At 35.2% G+C, this 23,321-nt stretch overlaps 2 protein-coding genes across 5 annotated transcripts in view; both read left to right on the forward strand.

Annotated features, from left to right (window-relative positions):
* The first annotated feature begins 401 nt into the window (after positions 1-401).
* Positions 402-23,321, forward strand: part of LOC111375784 (beta-glucuronosyltransferase GlcAT14A-like) — a 23,699-nt gene continuing 779 nt past the window's right edge. The window contains exons 1-5 of one of the 4 annotated variants that reach the window (XM_022998672.1): positions 402-1,981; positions 3,628-3,703; positions 3,796-3,911; positions 4,150-4,231; positions 4,318-4,452. In XM_022998672.1, coding sequence (XP_022854440.1) covers positions 1,381-1,981; positions 3,628-3,703; positions 3,796-3,911; positions 4,150-4,231; positions 4,318-4,324 — 882 coding nt within the window. In that variant the 5' untranslated portion in view covers positions 402-1,380 and the 3' untranslated portion in view covers positions 4,325-4,452. Of the gene's footprint in view, positions 1,982-3,627; positions 3,704-3,795; positions 3,912-4,149; positions 4,945-23,321 lie in introns of those variants that run through there. The other 3 variants (XM_022998670.1, XM_022998671.1, XM_022998669.1) reach the window with 3 other exon arrangements.
* Positions 6,605-16,310, forward strand: LOC111375785 (disease resistance protein RPS5-like). The gene is made up of 2 exons (XM_022998673.1): positions 6,605-6,741; positions 14,580-16,310. The coding sequence occupies exon 2, from the start codon at positions 14,588-14,590 to the stop codon at positions 15,836-15,838; it is 1,251 nt and encodes a 416-aa protein (XP_022854441.1). The 5' UTR covers positions 6,605-6,741; positions 14,580-14,587; the 3' UTR covers positions 15,839-16,310.

Below are 23,321 nucleotides of genomic sequence, written 5' to 3' on the forward strand. Positions count from 1 at the left end.
GTATAATCGTACTCACTTTAAAATATACTTCTATATAATCGTTGTATAACATATCCACTAACAATTGCGCCACATCATAAAGGATTATCATAATTTTTATGTTATCACTTAGCGACTACAATAAAGATCTATTATGATATGACTATCAATTATTTTCATTCGATATAGGGGATAATAAGTAACTGACAAAAAATGATATAAAAATTGGAATTTAGTTACGTTCAGCAATTCAATTGAGATAAATTAGAACTAGTAAGTCAATTGAGGTTCAATGACTGCAAATGAAATTTATCATATTACAAGTAAAAGTCATCAACACAATTTTCGATTGTGAATTCGACCCGACTTTTACAAATTAAAATACGTGATTATCGTTCAATTGAGAAAATCTGTCTCCCACGGGTCACGGCGGAAAGAATACTAACCTGGGAATCCTCTAATGTTTTTAAGGTTTAAACTGAAACAATGGTCAAATTTGAAGAAGGAAAAGGAAAATAAAAATGAAAGAGAACGTTCGCCCACGCCTATCAGCAAAGTTGTTCTCAATTCTGTCAAATTATCGTACTTTGTCATCTATAAATATCATTACTCCAAATATTAACATCAATAGTTAATTGCAAACCCACAAATTAAGCAATCCTGTGCGGTTCTTCTCTTTCTTACCCTCTCAGGTCTGAACCCAGCAGATTTTATACTCTTTCCTTTTTGAATCTTGCAACAGCAGTAGTTTTTCTCCACCTTCTTATGTTTAACAGCCTCTCTTCTCTGTTTTTTCTTTCTCCAACCTTCGCACTATAAATGTTTAGAAAGTGAGCTTTTTGGAGATGCAAATCTGATTTTCTTGAATTTGCTCTGAGTCTTGATAAAAACCCATTTTCTAGAGTCTTAATTTAAGTTTTTTTGCCTTCCTTCTATAAAACCTTTAACTCTCGGGTTTAAGTGTGTCACGGATCTGAAGAAAGTGGAAGCTGCACATCTATTCATTGCATGTGGAAAATTCGACTCATAGGTTCGAATTTTTTTGCTCTTCATACTTCGCTTTATTCACAAACTTTCATCTTGTACCTTATTTCTGTTCTCTTCTTTTCTGATTTATCCGTTTTGTATATATTCATATGTAGCTCTTCAAAAAACAGAGGAAAAAGAACTCAAAATAAAATAAAGTTGGTATCTTTTTGGCGGCGGAAATTTGTGGGCACTTAATAGGATTCTGTTCTGTTCCAAAATCTTGTACTTTCATTGTTTTTTTTTTCACTCAGTAAATCTGGGCATCATTTTTCAATAAGATCAAGGATATCATTTGAGGATTGGCGCTTTAGTTTGCTCATTTCAAAAAATTGAGGTATTCTGATAGTTGGCGAGGACTGCTGAGTGCTGAGTATGAGGAAAAATGGTAATTATCATTCAGGAAGGATATTCAATGACAGAAGGTGGAAAATTCCGTTCTTTGTGAGTTTACTTGTGTCAATTACTCTATTTACTGCTACCATTTTTGGGTTATACTCTGCGTCTTATGGAAGAGATCAATTGCAAGTAGACATTGTTAAGTTTGAAAATTCTGAGGACTCGGATGGATACTTTGTGGAATCGGATCTAATGAAGTCTTTTAAATCAAGTAAGGTCTCAGAAATAGAGCCACCGAGATTTGCTTATCTCATTTCGGGTACAAAGGGCGATAGCCAGAGGATGATGAGGACATTGCAAGCGGTGTATCATCCGAGAAATCAGTATATTCTGCACATGGATCTTGAGGCTCCCCCACGGGAGAGGTTAAATTTGACTATGTCAGTGAAGAATGATCCAACATTTAGTGAAGTGGAGAATGTGCGTGTTATGTCGCAATCCAATTTGGTGACCTACAAAGGTCCTACTATGATTGCTTGTACCCTTCAAGCCATAGCGATTTTGTTGAAGGAGAGCTTGAATTGGGACTGGTTTATAAACCTAAGTGCTTCCGATTATCCTCTTATGACTCAAGACGGTCAGTTGACTACCCATTACTCTACTTAATTATTTGAAGTGGTGTTTATTATTATGTTTTATTGTTGATATCTTTTATGTTTACTTACTGTGAAAGATGTTCCCCTCATCTGTCCTATTCTGTCATTGAAAATGAAAATGATGAAATTATTCACATGGCATGTTGCTGCACAAGTGAAACAAGATACCGGAGTGGGTTTTAAACCATTTATCAGATTAGCATTATTCTGATGTCATGATTGTTATTGGCAAATAATTAATTTTATAATACACAGAGGCATGGATGAGATAGTAGTAAAGAATATAGACTTTTGATTTGCAAATTCTGCCCTTTTCGGGATTGGTGTCGTAGTAATGATATTTACTTTGAAAAGTTTCTTAGTTTAAATGAATGCTTGGATTTTAGCTGTTGGGTGAAGTAATTATGTATAAGTTGAGTCATAGTATTATGATTGTGACGAAAGAATAATGTTGGGAACTTGAGCGAGGATGTGCTTGGGAAGAGTGAGATTCTTTCAATGCTCGGTTCCACCTTTTTGTAACTTGTTAAATTTTAAAAGCATTTATTGTTTCTTGAATTGTCACCTCTTGAACATTGGAAAACTAGAAATGTTCAAGGATGGAGATTATTGTTATCAATTCTAATCTCTCTGTCCTGTTACTTGGGGGAATGTTGACTGAAGTCTACGGATGTTTAGGTTTTATAAATGAGTGTTCTTGTATGAAAACTAATTTTCCTAGAAATAGCTCTGTATAAACTTGTTCCAACTTTCTCCAGTCATTTCTTGAGTTTTTTAGGCCCTGTTTGGCATGTATAAAAATTAGATTTTAATAAAAATCAGTAAAATGTGTGGTTGAAAAGTTAAGGATTTTGTGAAATCTGTGGTTGAAAATGAGTTTAAGAAAAAAATGAGTTAAGAAATGGGTGGCCAAACATGGCTTATTAATTTTTGGGTGCCAGGGGTTGGGGGATGGGGACTGATTAATTTTTGAGTATCTTTAGCATGTAAACTCTGAAGAGAGCTATTCTCTCTAAAACTTCACAATGCCACAATTAGGTGACCTTGGAAAATGAACTTTAGACATAACACGTCCTCTATGGTGTCACACATGATTTATTCTTTCTAGACTAGGTGCCTATCACATTAGTTGATAAATTCAAATCCAATATAGATAATATAATCCCACAATTATATAATCCAAAACAACAAAACTGATACTGATCCGCTGGTGATCTCAATCTTATATGAACGGACATAATTGTGAATATTTGATCATTGAAATAAAAAATTAAGAATGCAATGTTTTGATCATTGATATTCTTATGAAGAGCTTGTTATCTCTATTTTCATTGGTCAAACTTTTTCGAATGTGTTTCGTGCCCTCGTAAATTAATGTAAGTATTTTATAGAAATTTATGATGCTTTGATCTATTCTTTGAATCCAATCCTAGGAAGTCCAGATTATTGCAGACCCACTTTCTGCATTGAGTCAGGAACTTTTCTGAAGGAAATCTTCGCTAAACTTTATTGACAGTATAGTGTTGAAATAAATTTTGATAGTTTTAACTGTTTATTGTAAAAAGAAAAGAATGATACTTTCTTGATGTCTATACTTCTTGCTATGACGATCTAACTAACTGTGCAGATATGTTATTCGTTTTCTCCAATCTGTCTCGAAATCTCAATTTCATTGAGCACACACAGATTTATGGGTGGAAACTGTAAGTACCTGTATACAATGAAAAACGAGCAATAGTGCTTTTTTTTCAACCTAAAGGTTATCACAGTTTTTTTATTATGCTGATAATTCCAGGGACCAGAGAGCAAAGCCTGTCATAGTTGATCCGGGCCTCTACTTGTCTAAAAAATCTGAAATTGCATGGACTTCTCAACGTCGGTCAATTCCAACATCTTTTAAGTTGTTTACTGGTGAGTTTCTTATCCCAGTTAAGCCGAGGTTTAGTCGTGGAGTAAAGAAAGGCATTTAGTGCATGTCGATAGTATATTAAAAAAAAAAAAAAAGGTTTCTTCTTTTTCTTCCATAATATTGTCCATTATAGATAAGTGACATAGTGGGCAGCTGGTAATGGGACTCAATAAACACATGAACTAAATGATACTGCACGCTGATTGCAAGCATTAATCTTATTCTTTTCTTTAATTGCAGGCTCTGCATGGGTGATTCTAACTCGCTCTTTTGTGGAATACTGCATATGGGGGTGGGATAACCTTCCCCGAACAATCCTCATGTATTATACAAATTTCATCTCTTCCCCTGAAGGATATTTTCACACTGTTATTTGCAATACTGAAGAGTTCCGTGGCACTGCTATAGGTCATGATCTCCACTACATTGCTTGGGACAATCCTCCTAAGCAGCACCCACGTTCATTAACAATCAAGGATCTCAGTAAAATGGTAAACAGCAGTGCCTCCTTTGCTCGGAAATTTCACAAGGACGATCCAGTTTTAGACAAGATCGATAAAGAGTTGCTTGGTCGAACAAATCGTTTTGCACCTGGGGCGTGGTGTGTTGGGAGCTCGAAAAATGGGACCGATCCTTGCTTACTGCGAGGTAAAGATTCTGTGTTTAAGCCTGGTCCTGGTGCTGAGAGGTTGCAACAGCTAATTGCGAATCTGCTATCTGAAGATTTTCGTAGTAAGCAGTGCCATACACAATGAGGGCAAAAAAAATGAACCAACCTTATATCAAGAGCATAGGTTAAGGTAATGGCTTTTTGAGAAGCTGTTTGCAATTTTTTGCAGCAAGTAGTTGTTCTCTCACTCACAGGGGAAAGTTTGGATAGTTCAACTGTAAATTGTAAATTACTTCTTTAATAGAATGCAGCATCAATGTAAAAATTTCCGATTTCATTTTTTTATCCACCCTTCATGTAATATCCTGAACCTACGTACATTATGTATTTGAGGTATAAATATAAGTTTTGAAAATTTAGGGTAACTTTGCCAGTTTACCATTTGTTAGGGACATTGTGCTAATATTTCTAAAAATTGGAAATACGAGTTTCACACGAAATTATAATTTAATATTAATTTTGAGTTTCTATTCAATCATTATCGAATTATTTGATATAAAAATGTTTAGATATATTTAGAATTTTCACATATTTATATTAGAATCTTATCCTCATAAAATTAGATTTTTCTTTGATAAAGTTATTAGTTCAGAGTTCAATTTAAATTCTAATTAAGAGTCCTACTAAAATTTTAAGTAGGTCATTATCATTATCGCAATTATTTAATTATTATATGTTGCACTCAATTGATCTGTTCACAAATCATACACAGAGAGAGAGAGGGAAGAAAGGGGAAAAATGAAGAAGAAAAGGCAGAAGAGAGAAACCGTGAGAGGAGAAAAAGAAAAGAAAGAATAGCTTTTTCGACACGTTCGAGATTCATTTGCAGGAATTTTTAGTTCCAAGTAGTGTAAGTATACCACAAATTCAATGAACAATGTATGAAATTTTCTAAATATCAAGTGGTTTTGTGTTTCACTTAATGTTTTAAGTTAAGCATTTTATATGCTATTATGTGATTCAAATTAAAGAAGGATATTGTGGGTAACACCATTGGGTATTATGTAGATCTATACAGAAATCAGCCATAGGGTTAAACACTCTAAACGGAGATTAAAAATGGATATGACCCAAGTGAGAGTGAGATGATCAGATGCATATTTTACTTGCTTTTTATATTAAATTGTGAAAGTATTGGCATGAATCCATATAGTGTGTATTTACATGCTCATTCCATATTTAAAATATTTTTTTAGATGCTTGATTGATCGAAGTTAGAGGTTGAGATTGCTGATAGCATCCGTGTCATTAGTTCAAGAATTTTATTTTCTTTTAATATTTAGCATTTAGTTTAAAATTATTTTGTAATCTGAATTTTATTTTCAAAATCGATTATTTTATATTTCATTAGTGAATTAAATTTATTTGACATATTATTAGACAATAAAATAGCTTATTTCGCAAAGTTCTTAAAAAAAATGTTGTATTAAAATGTGTCAGTCAACTTTTATAATAGATAAAGGAATTAGTTGAGTAACATTCGAGACATAGGTTTCGAGTGTTCTACTTCAATTCATATCATATTGAGAACAAGCGTGTAATGTCCACAATCAAAGCTTTGGTGTAAAAAGACAGTTATATCCCTCAAGTAATTTTTTTCCCCTCTCTCGATTGCATTTTATGTATAATGAAATTTTATAATCAAATTGGTTTGGGATATAATAAATATTAATTCTATAAATAGTCAAATTGGTTTGGGATATTGGATAAAGACCAAAATATACTACAAAAGAGGCTCTAAGTCCTTAGACACCATGATTAGAATAAGAATAATGCTATTTATGTAAAATTGGTTGAAAAAATAATATTTACACCAATCATTTTAAAATTATTTTTTTAAATCATTTAAAATCAAAGATCAAGATTCTGCCAAAACTTATTTTGTCAACCATTTTTGTCAAACTTATTTCGTACAATTAGATTAATTGTTAGAATAATTCTATTTGGACAGAATTGTGTCCCAACGTGGGGGAATTGAGGGCGCCTAATTGATTAGCTGACGTAACTAATTTTGGTTGACTTGACTACCAGTCAATGGATGAAACGCGTAATGTAGGAATATGGTAGGACAAATTTCATTTTACTCACATTATCTCCCACAGATTTCCACGGCTGAATTTCAGACTCAACACTCACTATCCATTTGTGAGATAGCAAAACAGGTTAGCATTTTGATTCTCCAGCTCTAAATATATACGTATGATTTTCATTCAATTTTCACCTGAAACTATCTCAAATGACAAAGACTGAGGCCGTAGATTATTGAGTTCAATGTGCTGTCATAAATGGAGTTGTTTGTTCAATAGTTGTTGATTCTTTCACCACTTTCTTTTGTTTAGATTGTACCGTTTTGTTCAGGAAAATGAAAAGTAATCTTTAGATAATTGTTTTCCAGGGGAAAACCGAAGAATTATTAAGATCACTTTATATTGGCTTTATTAAAATAAGCATTAGAATTCCGTATTTTTTATGAATCTGTAACTTATGTATTCCTATTAAACCTCACAGACTCCCTTGCAGTTCTATAGATTTGATTATGTTAGTCCCAGTGTTTCAAACCCTTTGCAAGTATTTTCAGTAAAATACAAAATACAAAAGTGCATAAAATTATAAAAATCGATACAAAGAATTTTCGGTCAAAGGCCTCGAGGTTCAGCGACCAGCTAACGCCTACATTCCCGTTGAGCATCCATACGGATTAAGCTCGAATCCACTATCAGAGTACCCAAATTGGGCAAAACCGAGTTACAACACATGAGAGTATTCTGCCATTTTTCTTAATCACAAGAGGCCCTCAGATTCTATACATGAATCTCATTAAGAGATAAATCTCAACAATTCTTTTGAAAGATTTCACTCAGAAATCACAAGAAAAACCCACAGTAAAAATGAAGAGTTTGAAGAAGAAAACGGCAGTCCAGGGAGTGATTAGGGTTAAACAAAATATCTCAAACCCTAATTATATGAGGCGCGTCCCATAGACCAATCCAACGATCACAGTTATGCCACGTGTAGGAGATCCAACAGAGAACGCGTTTTGGAGTTAAGTTACATTTCCAGAAAAACACGACTTTGTTAAGTCTAGAACCTTCAGTAAATGAATGATTAAATCATTAGGCCGGGTCATACATTTTTACTTCAGAATATTAACTGGGCTCAAAGATTTCAACAGCCCAAATCTTTACAATCTCCACCTTGCTGGAATTTTGAAGCTGATTAAGTGGATTCGATCATAAATTGTTTTTCTTTTGCTCTTATTACCTGTTAACAAAATAAAAAAAATTAGTAACCTTCAAGATTAAGAAATTTCAAAAAATCAAAAAATTTACTGATAGGTATTACCTTTGTACCTAAATCTGCAGGGTTGACCTTAGTAGAAATTTTAACCAGTTTTATATCACCCTTTTCTACGATATCCCTTATGAAATGAAACTTAACATCTATATGTTTTGTTCTATCATGAAAGACAGGTTTTCTACTCAAGAAAATTGCACTCTGATTATCAGAACAGAGCTCCACCTTATTTCTTATAACATCTAATTCATTTAACAAATCCATTAACCATATTCCTTCTTTTACTGCTTCTGTGGAGCAATATATTTTGCTTCAGTAGAGGATAGGGCCACAAGTTTCTGTAGTTGAGCTTTCCAACTAATACAAGTATCATTTATCACATAGAAGAATGCAGTAGTTAACTTTCTATTGTCAGAATTTCCAGCAAAATCAGAGTCAACATAGCCTTTTAAGCTTAAACCATTTTTATTAGTTTTAAACATAAGTCCTAAATTTTGTGTGCCCTTTAAGTATTTAATTAAGTTTTTCATGGCTTCCCAATGAAGTTCACTTGGGTTGCTCATAAATCTACTTAAAACACTCACAGCATAGGCTATGTCAGGTCTAGAACATACCATGACGTACATGATAGATCCAACTGCATTAGCATATGGTACATGTAACATTCTTTTAAATTCAATTTCATTTTTAGGTGATTGATCAATAGATAATTTAATATTTGCAGACAGAGGTAAACTAACAGGTTTGGCATCATGCAATGAAAAACGTCTAATTACCTTTTCAATGTACCCTTTTTGAGTTAAAAATAATTTTTTATTTTGTCTATCCCTTTTTATTTCCATTCCTAAAATCTTCCTAGCAGGTCCTAAGTCTTTCATCTCGAATTCAGACTTTAATTTTCCTTTTATAGAGTTCAATGCATCAGAATCATTACAAGCTAAGAGCATATCATCCACATACAAAAGCAGATAAAAGAATTCAGATTTCTCATTTCTTTTGAAATAAAAATAGGGATCATACTCAGATTTTCTGAACTTAAGTCCTTGTATAAAAATGTCAAACCTTTTATACCATTGTCTTGGAGCCTGTTTTAGGCCATATAAGGACTTATTTAATAAGCACACTAAGTGTTCTTTATTTTTAACTTCAAAACTTTTTGGTTGTGTCATGTATATGGTTTCATCTAAAGAGCCATACAGAAAAGCGGTTTTTACATCTAATTGCTCAAGTTCTAAGTCAAACTGAGCAACAAGGGCTAGAAGTATCCTAATTGAAGTGTACTTCACTACAGGTGAAAATATTTTAGTGTAGTCTATGCCCTCTCTCTGTGTAAAACCTTTAGCAACCAGCCTAGCCTTATATCTTTTGTCATTTGAAGTATATTCTCCTTCTTTTATTTTGTAAACCCATTTACAATCAATTAGTTTGCAGTCTTTAGGCTTGACCACTAAGTTCCAAGTTTTATTTTTATACAGAGAACTCATCTCTTCTTGCATTGCTGCAACCCATTTAGCAGAGTCTTTAGAGGTGATAGCCTCTTCATAACATTCAAGTTCCTTATCTAAGGATTCTTTATCTACCTGACCAGACACATAGTCTGCAAACTAGTACCTAGAAGGAGGTCTAATAGTTCTTCTCTCTCTCTATCTCTGGCTAACTGATAGTCCTGCAAGTCATGTGCAGGTTCTAATTTTTGAGAATTATCTACATTTTCATCATTAGTGTCAGGCTGGACCTCAACTTGAGGTGTCTCCACCTCAATATGTATTTGCTCAAGGGAATTTTGGCTTTCAAAATTAATTTCAGTCATAACAAAATCATTCTCTGTAATTTTATCTTTATTATTGCCACCAAGACATGGGAAGATATCTTCATTAAAAATCATAGACCTACTTATGATTACTTTAAATCCTTTGGCTTCCTTTAGCCAGAGTCTATAGCCTTTTGCCCTTTCCCCATATCCTAAGAAAACACATTTCAGAGATCTTGGGTCAAGTTTTGAGTCAATTTGATGAGCATAGGCTGCACACCCAAAAGTTTTTAGATGAGAATAGTCCAGAACAGATCCTGACCATATTTGTTGTGGTATCTTGTTATTTAAGGAAGTGGAAGGACACAGATTTATCAGATAGCAAGCAGTTTTTACTGCTTTCCCCAAAATTTTTTTGGTAGACCTGAATTAATCAGCATGCACCTAGTTCTCTCAAGAATGGTTCTATTCATTCTCTCAGCTACACCGTTTTGTTGAGGAGTATAGGTGACAGTCTTGTGTCTAAGTATGTCATTAATGCTGCAGTACTGATTAAATTCAGTATTACAGAATTCCAACCAATTGTCAGTTCTTAAAACTTTGATTTTCCTACTTGTTTGATTTTCTACTAAGGTTTTCCACTCCTTAAAGACTAAGAAGGTGTCTCATTTTGATTTTAGTAGGAAGATCCAAAGTTTTCTGGAGTAGTCATCAACAGTAAGGAGGTAATATCTATATCCAGATGCAACAGACACAAGTGCAGGCCCCCATAAATCACTATGAATGTATTCAAGTATATTTTGGGACTTATGAGTACCATAATTAAAGGGCATTCTATTCCGTTTTCCCATAAAACAATGTTTACGGAAAGTTAACTTCTAAACATTGTCATTCCCAAAAACACTAGCCTTTGAAAGTGTCTTTAGACCTTTCTCACTTAGATGACCTAGTCTTTTGTGCCATAGATCAGAATTATCTAGTTGTGTGACCAAATTCACAGCAGTATTCTGAATGATATCATCAGGATTTAGGATATAGATACCATTTTTTTTGGGTGATTTGAATATAAGTGACTGATTTCTAATTAATTTTGTGAAACCATCCTTAATTTCAATTTGATACCCTTCATCATCTAAGACCCCAAGGGATATAAGATTCCTCCTAAGTGCTGGGACATATCTAGTATGATTTAGCCTTAGGTGTTGACCATTTTTCAATTTTAAAACAATGTTCCCAATTCCTTTCACTTGACAGGAATCATTATTTCCCAGTTTTACACATCCACCACTAAAGTTTGTGTAATTAGTAAACCATTTAATATTAGGACTCATATGAAAAGAGCACCTTGAATCTAGAACACAATCATATTTAGATTTCTCTAATGAGTGCACATAAGCTACCCCAATATCAGCATCTTCTTCCCTTTCATAGGAAGCAGCAATGGCTGAAGTGCCATTTTCTTGCTTAGGGCCATTTCCTAGGTCCTTAGCCTTTTTGAAGCAGTTTTTTATCAAATGACCAGTTTTATCGCAGTAATAGCATTTTCTATTGTTAGCCTTTCCCTTGTATAGCTTCTTGTCCTTTCCTTTATTATTCCCCCATTTCTTTTTAGAGAAATTTTTATCTCTATTGTAATTAGCTTGACTGAAGTTATTTAAGCCTTTTATGGGAATTTTTGGATTGGACATTGATTTTTCAACATTTAAGGCAACTTTATGTTCAGATTTAAGTTCTAGATCTCTAGTCTTGAGTGAGTCATGAATGATTTCAACAGTTAGGTCACTCCTACCATATTCTAAGGCATTCTTAATGTCCTTGTACTTATCACCCAAAGCATTTAGTAGACCAACTACTTTTTGGTCATCTGAAATCTTTTCCCCACAATTGGTTAAATCTTGTGTGATTTTATTAAATCTGTCCATATTTTCTTCTAGGTCTGCAGTAGGGTCAAATTTATGAATTAGAATTGTTTCCAGAGAAAGCACTTATTTGGGAGAGACTTAGAAACATATTGTTTTTCTAAGGCTGTCCATAACTCAACAGCAGTAGTGGTAGTTCCTATCTTTCTAATCACAGAGTCAGATATGTGAAGAAATATTGTACTCCATGCCAATTCATCTTGCTCAATTTTTCTAACTTCTGACAAAGTTTCTGGCCAAGATTCATCAATTGCTTTAACATATTTTAATTGCATTAAGATGGCTTTCATTTTCTGGCTCCAGAGAGTGAAATCCCCTTTGCCATCCCAATGTTGAATATCAGTTTTAGTGGACATATTGTGGAACATATTGTTCAAGTATATCACAATAGTATTCAAGATGACTCAGGCAAGATTTATTCCAAAAAGAAAATTTGTCACACTTTATGCAGAACACAACAAAGATATATAGCATAAAAGTAGTTCACACTCAGTAAACTTCATACTTGACAATTAATTCTTGCAATAACAAATAAAACAATTTCTTGCCAAATTATGTAAAATGTGAGTGCATACACAAAAGTTAATTGAATAATGTCAACTGCAGATTGTTGACTAGTATTGTGAAATCCTATACACCAAATTTAAGATATGCAAATGCAATAACATAAATCGCAGAACATAGAGAAATTATTCCTTAATGGATTTCTTCACCGTTCCTTAATTCCCTCAGATTCTAGGGTTCTCGCATGAAACCCTAGACAAAGGAAAATTAAGGGGGTTCGAAAAAATCCCTAGCTTAACTCCTAATCAAGATTCGGTAAATATTTAAATTTGGACAAGGTATAGATTTCACCAGATCTGCAGTTTATTTCGAAAGATACCAAACCATTTCCAGAGATCTACTCAAGATTCAAATCGAAGAATTTTTCTTGTACAACAGAAACAGATCTATTAGTTTTTGACAGTTCAAAGCACAATCAAGTCACAAAATGGAGGGTACGAACGACAATATTTTGAAAAACGAATTTTAGTAGTGGCTCTGATACCGTTGTTAGTCCCAGTGTTTCAAACCCTTTGCGTGTTCAAGTATTTTCAGTAAAATACAAAATACAAAAGTGCAGAAAATTATAAAACCGACACAAAGAATTTTCGGCCAAAGGCCCCGAGATTCGACAACTAGCTAACGCCTACATCCTCGTTGAGCATCCATACGGATTAAGCTCGAATCCACGATCAGAGTACCCAAATTGGGCAAAACTGAGTTACAACATATAAGAGTATTCTACCCTTTTTCTTAATCACAAAAGCCCTTCAGATTCTATACATGAATCTCACTAAGAGATAAATCTCAATAATTCTTTTGAAAGATTTCACTCAGAAATCACAAGAAAAACCCACAGTAAAAATGAAGAGTTCGAAGAAGAAAACGGCAGTCCAGAGAGTGATTAGGGTTAAACAAAAGATCTCAAACCCTAATTATATGAGGCGCGTCCCATAGACCAATACAACGGTCACAGTTATGCCACGTGTAGGAGATCCAACAGAAGACGCGTTTTGGAGTTAAGTTGCATTTCCAGAAAAACACGACTTTGTTAAGTCTAGAACTTTCAGTAAATGGATGTTTAAATCATTGGGTCGGGTCACACATTTTTACTTCAGAATATTAACTAGGCTCAAAGATTTCAGCAGCCCAAATCTTTATAGATTATCCTCGGGTCGGGTTCACTTCTTTTTTTTCCTTTTTTTTTGTTTTTGTTTTTTGACTTAATTTCCCAATAAATAAGCCACCACATTCCATTGACTCCTTCCACAAAGAAGACTATCTATGTTCTCAAAACGTTGTACAATTGGAACGAAGAGAATTTCAAGAAAAGTCAAAACATTCAATAACTCTCTAGGCCAGATAATCGGCTCCAAGAAGATGTTAAGTTTCAAAATGCAATAGTAACCTCATCATGATTTATGAGGATGGAAGAAGTATTTTTCTATCTGAAAAATGGTCACTGGCTAGTGTACCTTTGGTGTCAAGTGGCCAGATCCTACAATAAATATGTAATATTTGAAGATAAATCTATATTGGTTAGAAGGTTAGATAGATGGAGAAATTACAGAACACTCCCACCGCTACATCCGAATCAAGAAACACCCAAAAGCGCTTTGATACCACCGTTAAGGTTAAATCTGAGTTTGACTCTAGAGGAATGCAAAGAGATTTGTGTTAAAAAAAATAAGAGGAGAATTACAAATTACCGTGGTACGATTAAATTTTCTACGCCGACGTTGAGCTGTGTATGCACCAAGAACAATTGAAGCACGTTAAGTTCCTTACAACTGTATTTGATCAGAGACCTCACCGATCTCTCTAATCCCAGTCTCTAAAGAGTAACATTAGCGCCCTGCTTAATCAAACGGTGTAACTTCAGCTTTGGGCGAGCTATCTTCCAACACACTACTCAATCAGATAGCTTAAATGTTTCGAAAAGGGTACAATATGTGAATATAATTTCATTGTGATTGGAGCCAACATCAAATAAGCTTTTAAATTTTCTAATCTACCGAGAACCAGCCATTTGATCAACGACATGGAAATTGAGGTATTTTACAGTAAAATTATCATAAAGTTAAAATAACAAGGAAATTGAAGTATTTTATAGTAAATTTATCACAAGTGAAATAAATTTATGTCCATGACAAGTTACAAGGCATACTTTGTTCTAAGGATTTGTCATGGGTAAGAAGTCAATGGATTGTGCATTTTTATTTTTATATATGTTAAACAATAATATGATATGATTATCATCTATAAAGTCAACAATCTGTGTTGAATGATTATAACTCTAGTACCAGTTGAATTTACAGCAGCTCCATTCTTTTATGATCAGTTTTACATTTTGCCATGTTCCTAATGCCAATTCTATGTCAATCTCCATTGTGGATCCTTAGTTAGTATATGCGTTTAATCTAATTAAAATGGGATCTGATTACTTTTTCAGTACGTTCTCATAATTTGGCTTCTATTCTGTTGTTCTTGGCAGATAAGGCTATGGAAATTGCTGGTACTATTGCAAGCATAGTGCAACTTTTCTGTGGACATTGCTGTTCAAATGACTCAATCTCTGAACAATGCAGCCATTTGAGAAAACCTAAAAAAGTACTACAGATATTGGAAGACAAAATGGAGTTACTTACTGCTCGAGAAGAGGATGTGAAACAAAAGTTACACGTGGAAAAGGTGTGGAATGGGATGGATCCGACAGCTGAAGTGAAGTTGTGGCTTGAAAATGTGCAGAAGATGAAAAATATAATGACTAGTTTGAAAAAGGAAATTCAAGATAATAAAAGCTGTTTATGTGGATGTTTTCCAAACTATTACCGTAGATTGAAGTTGGGGAACTCTGTTACTAAAAAGATGCGTAAGGTTCAGAAGCTCCTTGATAATAGCAAATTTTCAGACAGTTCATTGGTTATTATGGTGCCAGGGAGAGGAAAAACTTTTCCGGGAACTACATTAGTAGGGGATACTGCCAAAGGAATTTTGCTGAGAACTTGGGAGTACCTGATGGATGAAGATATTGGAATTATTGGTATTTATGGGATGGGAGGAGTGGGGAAAACATCCATCATTAAAGAAATTAATAATGAACTGTTAAGCAAAAAGGCAATCTTCGATAATGTTATTTGGGTAACAGCATCAAAGGATTTAGATCTAGAGAAACTGCAGAAGCATATTGCGAAAGAGATAGGCTTATCTTTTCACGATGAAGATAGTGATATTACAAGGGCTAGTGAACTATTTGAAGCTTTGCAAAGAAGAGGTAGGTGTCTGCTAATAATTGATGATTTGTGGGAGGCATATTCTCTAGAGAACATCGGATTTCCTAACCCAACGAAGGAAAATGGTTGCAAATTGTTAATAACTACTAGGTCATCAAGTGTATGCCGACGCATGGAAACAGTACAAGAGATTGAAGTTCACAAGCTTTCCATGGAAGAAGCATGGGACTTGTTTCAACAAAAGGTTGGCGAAGAGGTTCTCTCGTCCCCAAGAATACGAGATCTTGCTAAGGACGTTGTGAATGAATGTTCTGGTCTACCGCTAGCACTCATTACAGTTGGACGGGCTTTGAGAAAAGAAAACAACATTAGACAATGGCAGGCGGCATTGAGTGAGTTGAGGAACTCAACTGCCAACATTGAAGGGATGGAGAATCAAGTTTTTGCACGTTTGAGATTTAGCTATGACAGACTAATGGATGATATTGTTAGCTCCTTCCTTTTTTGTAAAAGAGCTTAAGAAACCTGCAATATGTCTTCAAGAATAGAAAAGAACCAACCATGGACTTGAAGAACCAAAAGAAAATGCAAAACAGGGAAGAACAGAATGGAGAGAAAGAACAGCTTCTGGGACAAAAAAAATCAGTCTTCATTCATTTTTTTCCATCTAACATACGTGCTTCATACATAACTTTTTACATAGAAAATGTAAAATATATAAAAGGCTGAATATAGAGTACATTAGCTTTCTATTCAACATGGTCATTGCAGACTACTTTACATCCTGCTGTAGATTGGAAAAGATAGCCTAAGTTAGGAGTTTAAATAAAAGCTTCACTTCCTTCATTCTCCTCCTTGAAGCTTTTATTTAACACTCAACTTGATGTTTCAAATCATCAAAACAACATTTTGCTAGAAGCTTTGTAAGCAAATCAGCCATTTGAACTTGTGAAGGACAATATTGCAAATTCACTTCTCCTTCTTTCTCAGCTTGTCTGATGGCATGAAACTTCACCTTTATATGCTTTGTTCTCCCATGATTTACTGAATTTTCGGCCACAGCAATTGCATATTGATTGTCAACCATAATTGTAGTAGGATTGACTTGAACTTATGCAAATCACTTAAGATTTTCCTTAACCAAATGGCCTGATTTACTTCTGCTGATGCTGCTGTATATTCTGCCTTTGCTGTTGATTGTGCTACAATTTCTTGCTTCTTTGAATTCCAACAAAATGCCCCAGACCCAAGTGTGAATAAATAACCAGAAGTGCTCTTCATGTCATCCACAAAACCAGCCCAATCACTATCTAAATTTCCCAATAAATCCATGCCAACTCCTCCTTCAAACTTAATCCCATGATCGATAGTACCTCTGATGTATTTGAGGACTCTTTTAGCAGTACCAAGATGCATTTGAGAAGGTTTTATCATGAACCTGGAGAGTAAACTTGCAGCAAACATCGAGTCTGTCCTTGTTGCAGTCAAATATAATAAACTTCCCACAAGACTACTATATTCCTTCTCATTTGTTGGCTAATCTCCATTTTCTTTTGACAGCTTCGTATTCATTGCCTGTAGAGTGTCTACTAGTTTGCAATTCTGCATATTAAACTTCTTCAAAACATCAAAAGCGTACTTTTGTTGTGAAATAAAAATTCCATCAATTTTTTGCTCAATTTCAATACCAAGAAAAAACTTCATTTCTCCCAAATTTTTCATTTCAATTTTTTTCTCTAATTCATGGTAAATGAGTCACTTTGCTTCAAATTACTTCTAGTAATAAGCAAGTCATCGACATATAATGAGATGATCAAAATATGGGAGTAGTTATCCGTTCTAACATAGAGTGTATGTTCACTCTCACTACTTTTGAATTCATTTCCACATAGGTATCCATCAATTCTACTGTACCAAGCTCTTAGGGCCTATTTCAAACCATACAAGGCCTTTTTTAGCTTGCACACATAATCTAGATCTGATCTTGAATAGAAACTTTCAGGTTGTTCAACAAATACATGATTAGTGTTTAAAAGTACTTTAAAGATATATCATTTACAAGGCATTTTACATTCATTTTTGTATAAGTTTACCAATGTTAGCATCTAATTTTAATTCTCTTGCCATAAATTCAATTTGCATAAATACATGGTTAAAAGTGCAATTAATCGAAATATGTATTTACATACATGTCGGCATGAGTATTATAATTTTGAAAGAGTATTTATTTGATGTATTTCACATGTATTTCCAATGTGAAACAAGTGGAGCAAGTGGAGGAAAAAATGTTGAAAAGACAAAAATGATGAGTTGTCTCGAGCAAGATGCAGCTATCTCGGTAAAATGGTCATAACTTAAGTTGTAGCTATTGAACCAAGGTGATTCAAGTTTGATTGAAAAGATAAGATATGTATCTACAACTTTCATGTTTCACAAGAAGTCAAACTATCAACATAGGGCAGCCAAATTTACTGTGCAAAATCCAAGTTGTTAATTGCTGGATACAGCTTTTTTACCTGTGAGCATCACTCATTGTTTTGACCATATCTAGAGTTTTTGAGATTCAATGGACCTGATATTAATGAAAAGATAACTCAAGTGGCAACAACTTATCTGTTGATCAAAAGTCCAAATTTGCTACACAAAATAACTTAAAATTGGTATCAATTTGCACGTTCCAACTGTTTTCAAGCTGGACAGAAACAATTTGCATTGTCTACTTGCATGTTGGATGTTTCTTTGCCTATAAAAGGGGAACTTGGCCAAGAGTTTGAGAGCATCAATTCCTCTTCATCATATTCTAGTTTTCTTCATTTTCTTTGTAATATTTCATTATGTATTTTTAAACCATAGCTAGAGCTAGGGGTGAAACATTGATGAATGTTTAGTATTGTTTTTGATCTTTCACTTTGTTCATCTTCTTACTTGGTTAAATTATATGCTCTATAAATGATTTTGGTCTGTTAAAGATTTTGATTTATTGTTGACAATTTTGGGACAATAAATGCTTAGATAATCTCTACATACCAACAACTTATTTTGACATATTCTTTTAAACAATTATTAGCAATCAATGTTTTGTCTTTCATATGAGATCATTCCCTAGTTGATTTTCATATGAGTTAAATAAAAGATCAAGAGTAACTTCTACTAATTTATCCGGAGCGAATCTCTAACACTCTAGTGTTCTTCTTCATCGTATTTTCACCAACTATTCACTACTCATAGACTAGTTTATTTCCTTCCATTTTCCTGTAGTTCGACCTCGGACTTTTGAGTTTACCACTTGAGATAACCTGCACTTGGGTTTACAATCTTAAAGTTGTAGCAATACATCTTCTAATTTTCCACTGAGAAAAGCTGATTTTATACCCAATTGATGTATTTTTCGTCTCTTTTGAGCAGTCGAATCAATCAATAACCTGATTGTGTCATGTCTTGCAACCAAAGCAAAGGTTTCAAAGTAATGGAATTCTTGCTATGACTCTGCTTGCAATGCCTCAATAAGGATTTATGGGATGAACAACACGTAAAGATCAACTAAAAACGAGAGTGATATAATTCAATTATTTAAATGAAAATCTAATTGGTTAGGATAATTACTATTTGGATCTTAGCAAACGTGATACTTGCTAAGCCGTACAAGCTTTCTACTTGCAAGGTTTGACTTATTGGAATAGGGTGAATAAATATTTATTAAAAAAAAAAACCTTACAAAAAGGATAGATTTGGTTCTGGAATCGATATCAGCAGTTTCAATTCAAGAACCAATGATAGCTCGAGATCCAATCAATTCTCAATTCTAATTTCTAATTTATTTTTATTTTTATTTTTTTAAGAATTGAACTACTACTTCCTGCTCGGCTTCTAAAGGTTGGATTCCCTCTCTACATAAATATCTTTTTCAATTATTATGGACATACGATGAGGACAAGACCCTCCGGATGGTCCTGATTCAGCAGGAGTATTTTCATATGCTAGCACTGACACTGCATTTAGAGTGACTGAAGTCAATGCCTGCCCGAATGTGGGGGCTCCTGTGTGACCCGCTTAGGTCTATTGTTGGGTGACGAGGTGTGCTGTCAGTCCTCAACCTACCTGCCTCTGAGGTGGAGGGAGTCCATGTGCTTCACGATTTCGATGGTCGATCATCTCTTCGTTGACAATCTCCACTCTCATCATTTTTACCAGCTCGTCATATGTAGTGGGATTTTTGCTACGTACATCCTTCCAGAACAAAGTGTTCATGTTGAGGCTACCTTAAACTGAAAGGGCTCTCTGTCAGTGACTTGCTCGCAATATATGATTTCATCAGTGAATCTGGCGAGATAACTTTTCAGCGTTTCGCCAGGGGCTTGCCTCATATCTTGCAGGCATTGCACTAGGGCCTCTCCTTCCTTTCGTGAAAGGTATTGGTTCAGAAATGCCTTCTTCAAGTCTGGCCAGCTTCTGATGCTCAGGGATGATAACCCATTGTACCACACTTCAGCAGCTCCGGTGAGGGTTAGATGGAAGGCACTACATTTTAGTGCCGATGAGGCTCCTCTGAAACTCATATGTGTCATGTACTTAGTCAGGTGTTTCTATGGGTCCTCCTTTCTTTCATACTTTAGGATTTTAGGGGACATGAAATTTGCAGGCATCAGAAAGCTTTGGATTTCTCTGGAGAATTGGAGGTTATCATCATCGTCATCAATTTCGTAGGAGCGACATGGCCCTTCAGAGACTTCCCCCTCTGATGCGTTTTGGGGAGGTGGAGGTGCCTCTTCTCGACTACCCCAATCCACTAGGTTTCTTCTCTCCTGCTCTTACCGAACTGATCTCTGCACGAAGCGGACCCTATTCTGTCGAAGATACTGACAGACCTTTGCGGTTCATATTCTGGTGGGAAGTTTTCTCCTAGTGGTGTTTCCGGTGATTGGCTCCCCTGTGCGAAGGATGTAACATCCATACCCACTTTTCTTTCAAGGGGGTGTTCCTGGCGCTAGCTTGAATGGCCTTGGCCATGAGATGCAGGAATTTCTTGAGCTGGGTAAGATCCTTGAAGCATCTGGAAGCCCTGATGACCTCGGGCCTGCAAGAAGAATTCACGCATCGCCACGTTCTAAGCTGCAATGTCCCTCATTCCAGCAGCTATTTGAGTCATTCAGTGAGCATTGCTGTCCTGTTGCCTCGGTGACATCGGTGATGGGGTCTCCGATGCGTGAATTGGTCCTGATTAACTCTTCTTCAGAGGCATTCCTGTGCCCTTCAAAATTTGCATCTTTATTGCTATAACTCATCTTGTCTACCTTTTCGAGGGTGTTAAGAACTTTGGCTGTAGGTTGACTTTGTTCTTTTTCAAGAGCGTGCCCTTTTCAGGGTAAGTTGATGGCTTGCCTGCGGCTTTTTCGGCGAACAATGTGGAACTTTTGGACGAGAAGTTTCCCATAGACGACGTCAATCTATTGACCTCAAGAACTGGACCCTCCATGGGGTCAATGAATAGCTACTCCACGTAATCCTCCTGCGCACAACAATGCATAGTCAGAAGAACACGGCCGGAACCAGCGGTGGTGGCGGCGGTCGCATACATTTCGACGGTCAAGTCAGCGTTGGGTGATTGGAACAGTGCTCAAGTTGTGCAAGAGAGTGGGGAGGAGAATATATATTTCTTAGTATAGAGAGTTAAGTTGTGTGAGTTTCATTACCTTTTTCTCTTGTCAAACCTTGGGTATTTATAGATGTAGAGCACCGTTGGATATGGGATACGTGTATGCATCTGACGTTGTGAGGTATCCGCTCATAAGCGTCAATCAGCCGCGTCTAGAGTGGACGGGCAATTAGTTATTCTGAGTTGAGTTGACATAAAGTCAATATGTCACATCAACTAAACCTATGAAGACGTCACATCAATTGATCTTTAGAGCCATAGGGGATCATGACAGATATCTTTCTTACAGTGGCGGCGGAGGCAGGGGCGGACTTGGGGGGGTTGTAGGGGCAATTGACCCTCTAGATTATGGGGAAAAAAAAATTTTTGCTTAATTTTTTTTCTTAGCTTTTTTTATTAAAAGATACCATATAAATTTTATTTTTGACCTCCTAACCCAAGTCGTCTGGGTCAGCCCCTGGGCGGAGGGATCTGTTAAGGTAGTATCTTGGTGTGCTCAACGCTTCGGAGTTGAGGGACACTTCGGTTACTTCAGTGGATCTAATCTTCACCTTGCAGCGCGCCATGTTGAGGTCATCAGGAGTGGGCATCACCTCGGAACCACTTCGGATGAACGCGTATCACTTCGGGGAGTGGTGTGACTGTTATCCGAGGTGGTTTAACTAGGGGATGGACACGTGAGAGTGGTGTGACTGTTGTTTCAAAGTGGTTTAGTTAGGGGTGTAACAACATCTATTAATATGCCGTGTCTTCAGTTATCTAATTGTTTAGTTTCCATTGTTTCTTTAAAATTTATATGATATTTCATCAAATATTGACAGCAGTAGCAGAGTCCGACGCTCAGATAGAGTATTTTCTAGTTCAGCATGGAAGAGCTTTGGACAAGACCAGATAATAATATCAGACTTTCCTTCTAAATTTTCAAAATAGCATGCTGTTGATTCTTGTATTTTTCAAATTGCAGCATAATCCCTCTCTTCTCTTGGTAAGTTATCCACTATTTTATCCTTTGCCGATACCAGTGCAAAGATTTTGTGGTTGCTTCATATGGTATTTATTCAACATCAACATGAGACTTGTTCCTTGCCACAATGACCATTATTTCCACGATTAGGGAAATGATTTAGAGTTAATAATTGTCCTTTGTAATCGATAAATGAAGTTTTAATTTAATTTCCAGAAATGTAAGGAAATATTTGAATAGCCATTACACAATACGTATTTCTTCTCAACTGTTCTCATTTGCTCAGTTAACCGATTTTTCATGAAAAATTGTTTTGAATTCTTAATCAGGTTATTGTTAATGGCAGTGATATATATTTATCTTCTTGTTAAAACAAAGAATGAATCAAAATACAGACTAAATTTCTGGGTGGCATTATCTTAAGACTTTAGTTATAATTCAGTATATTATGCACCCAATGCCTCGGGAGTTGAGTAAAGTAAGCTTTACACTTATATGTGACTTCAATTATAATTTAGCCTTTTCTTAACTGTACTTCATCCTCCAGAATTCACATTGCCGGTTGATGAGAAATGTCAGAAATATTGCTTAAGCCTTCAAAAAAGTTAGAAGCTACCCCGAAAAGTGTTTCATATTTCGTGGGACAAATTTTGACATAGGCCAAATTTAATTCCCCAAACCAATGTTCATTGCCTGTAGTGATTATGGATTAGTACAAGAATATTGAGTACAAGGTTGATGTATTAGACTCGATCTTATCTCATCTTTCGTTGCAAGCATTTTCATTCGTATGGCAACTGCTTTGATAAGCTACGTATCTGGTGCTCATAGAATTGCCTTCATTCCCCAAAACTGGTGACAATCTTTCGATTGTCCAACGACTTATAACACTAATCAATACTCTCGATTAGTTAGAAAGTAAGCCTTAGTCTTACTACTTGAAGCAACGAAAGATAAATAAAATTTACTACAAATCTTGACTAACAATAGTTCTCTCTGATTATTAAGTTTATTTATTCTTGTCTTATATAAACTATCGAATTTGAATTTACAATGATTACTTTTCAACTAATTGATACATGAACTATAATATCTTAAAATTAATTTTTTAAATTATAAATTATTTTTATTGTATGTTCAACAGTGCTGGAAGTTCCTATTTATTTTCAAAGAGAAAAAAGTTTAATTTTGGTCCTTCTCCTCCTCGTCCTCGTCCTCGTCCTCGTCCTCGTCCTCCTTCTCCTTTTCCTTCTCCTTCTTCAAATGAGAGGGACTTTGTTCTCACAGCTTGAGTTAGAACTTAATCTCAATTGACTCCGATAAGGAGTATGAAAGGGAAATAATTGTGGCATGTCGCAGTACTATAATTCTTGGATGGACCCTCTC

The sequence above is a fragment of the Olea europaea genome, unplaced genomic scaffold (assembly GCF_002742605.1).
Source record: "Olea europaea var. sylvestris unplaced genomic scaffold, O_europaea_v1 scaffold1415, whole genome shotgun sequence".
Classification (NCBI taxonomy): domain Eukaryota; kingdom Viridiplantae; phylum Streptophyta; class Magnoliopsida; order Lamiales; family Oleaceae; genus Olea; species Olea europaea.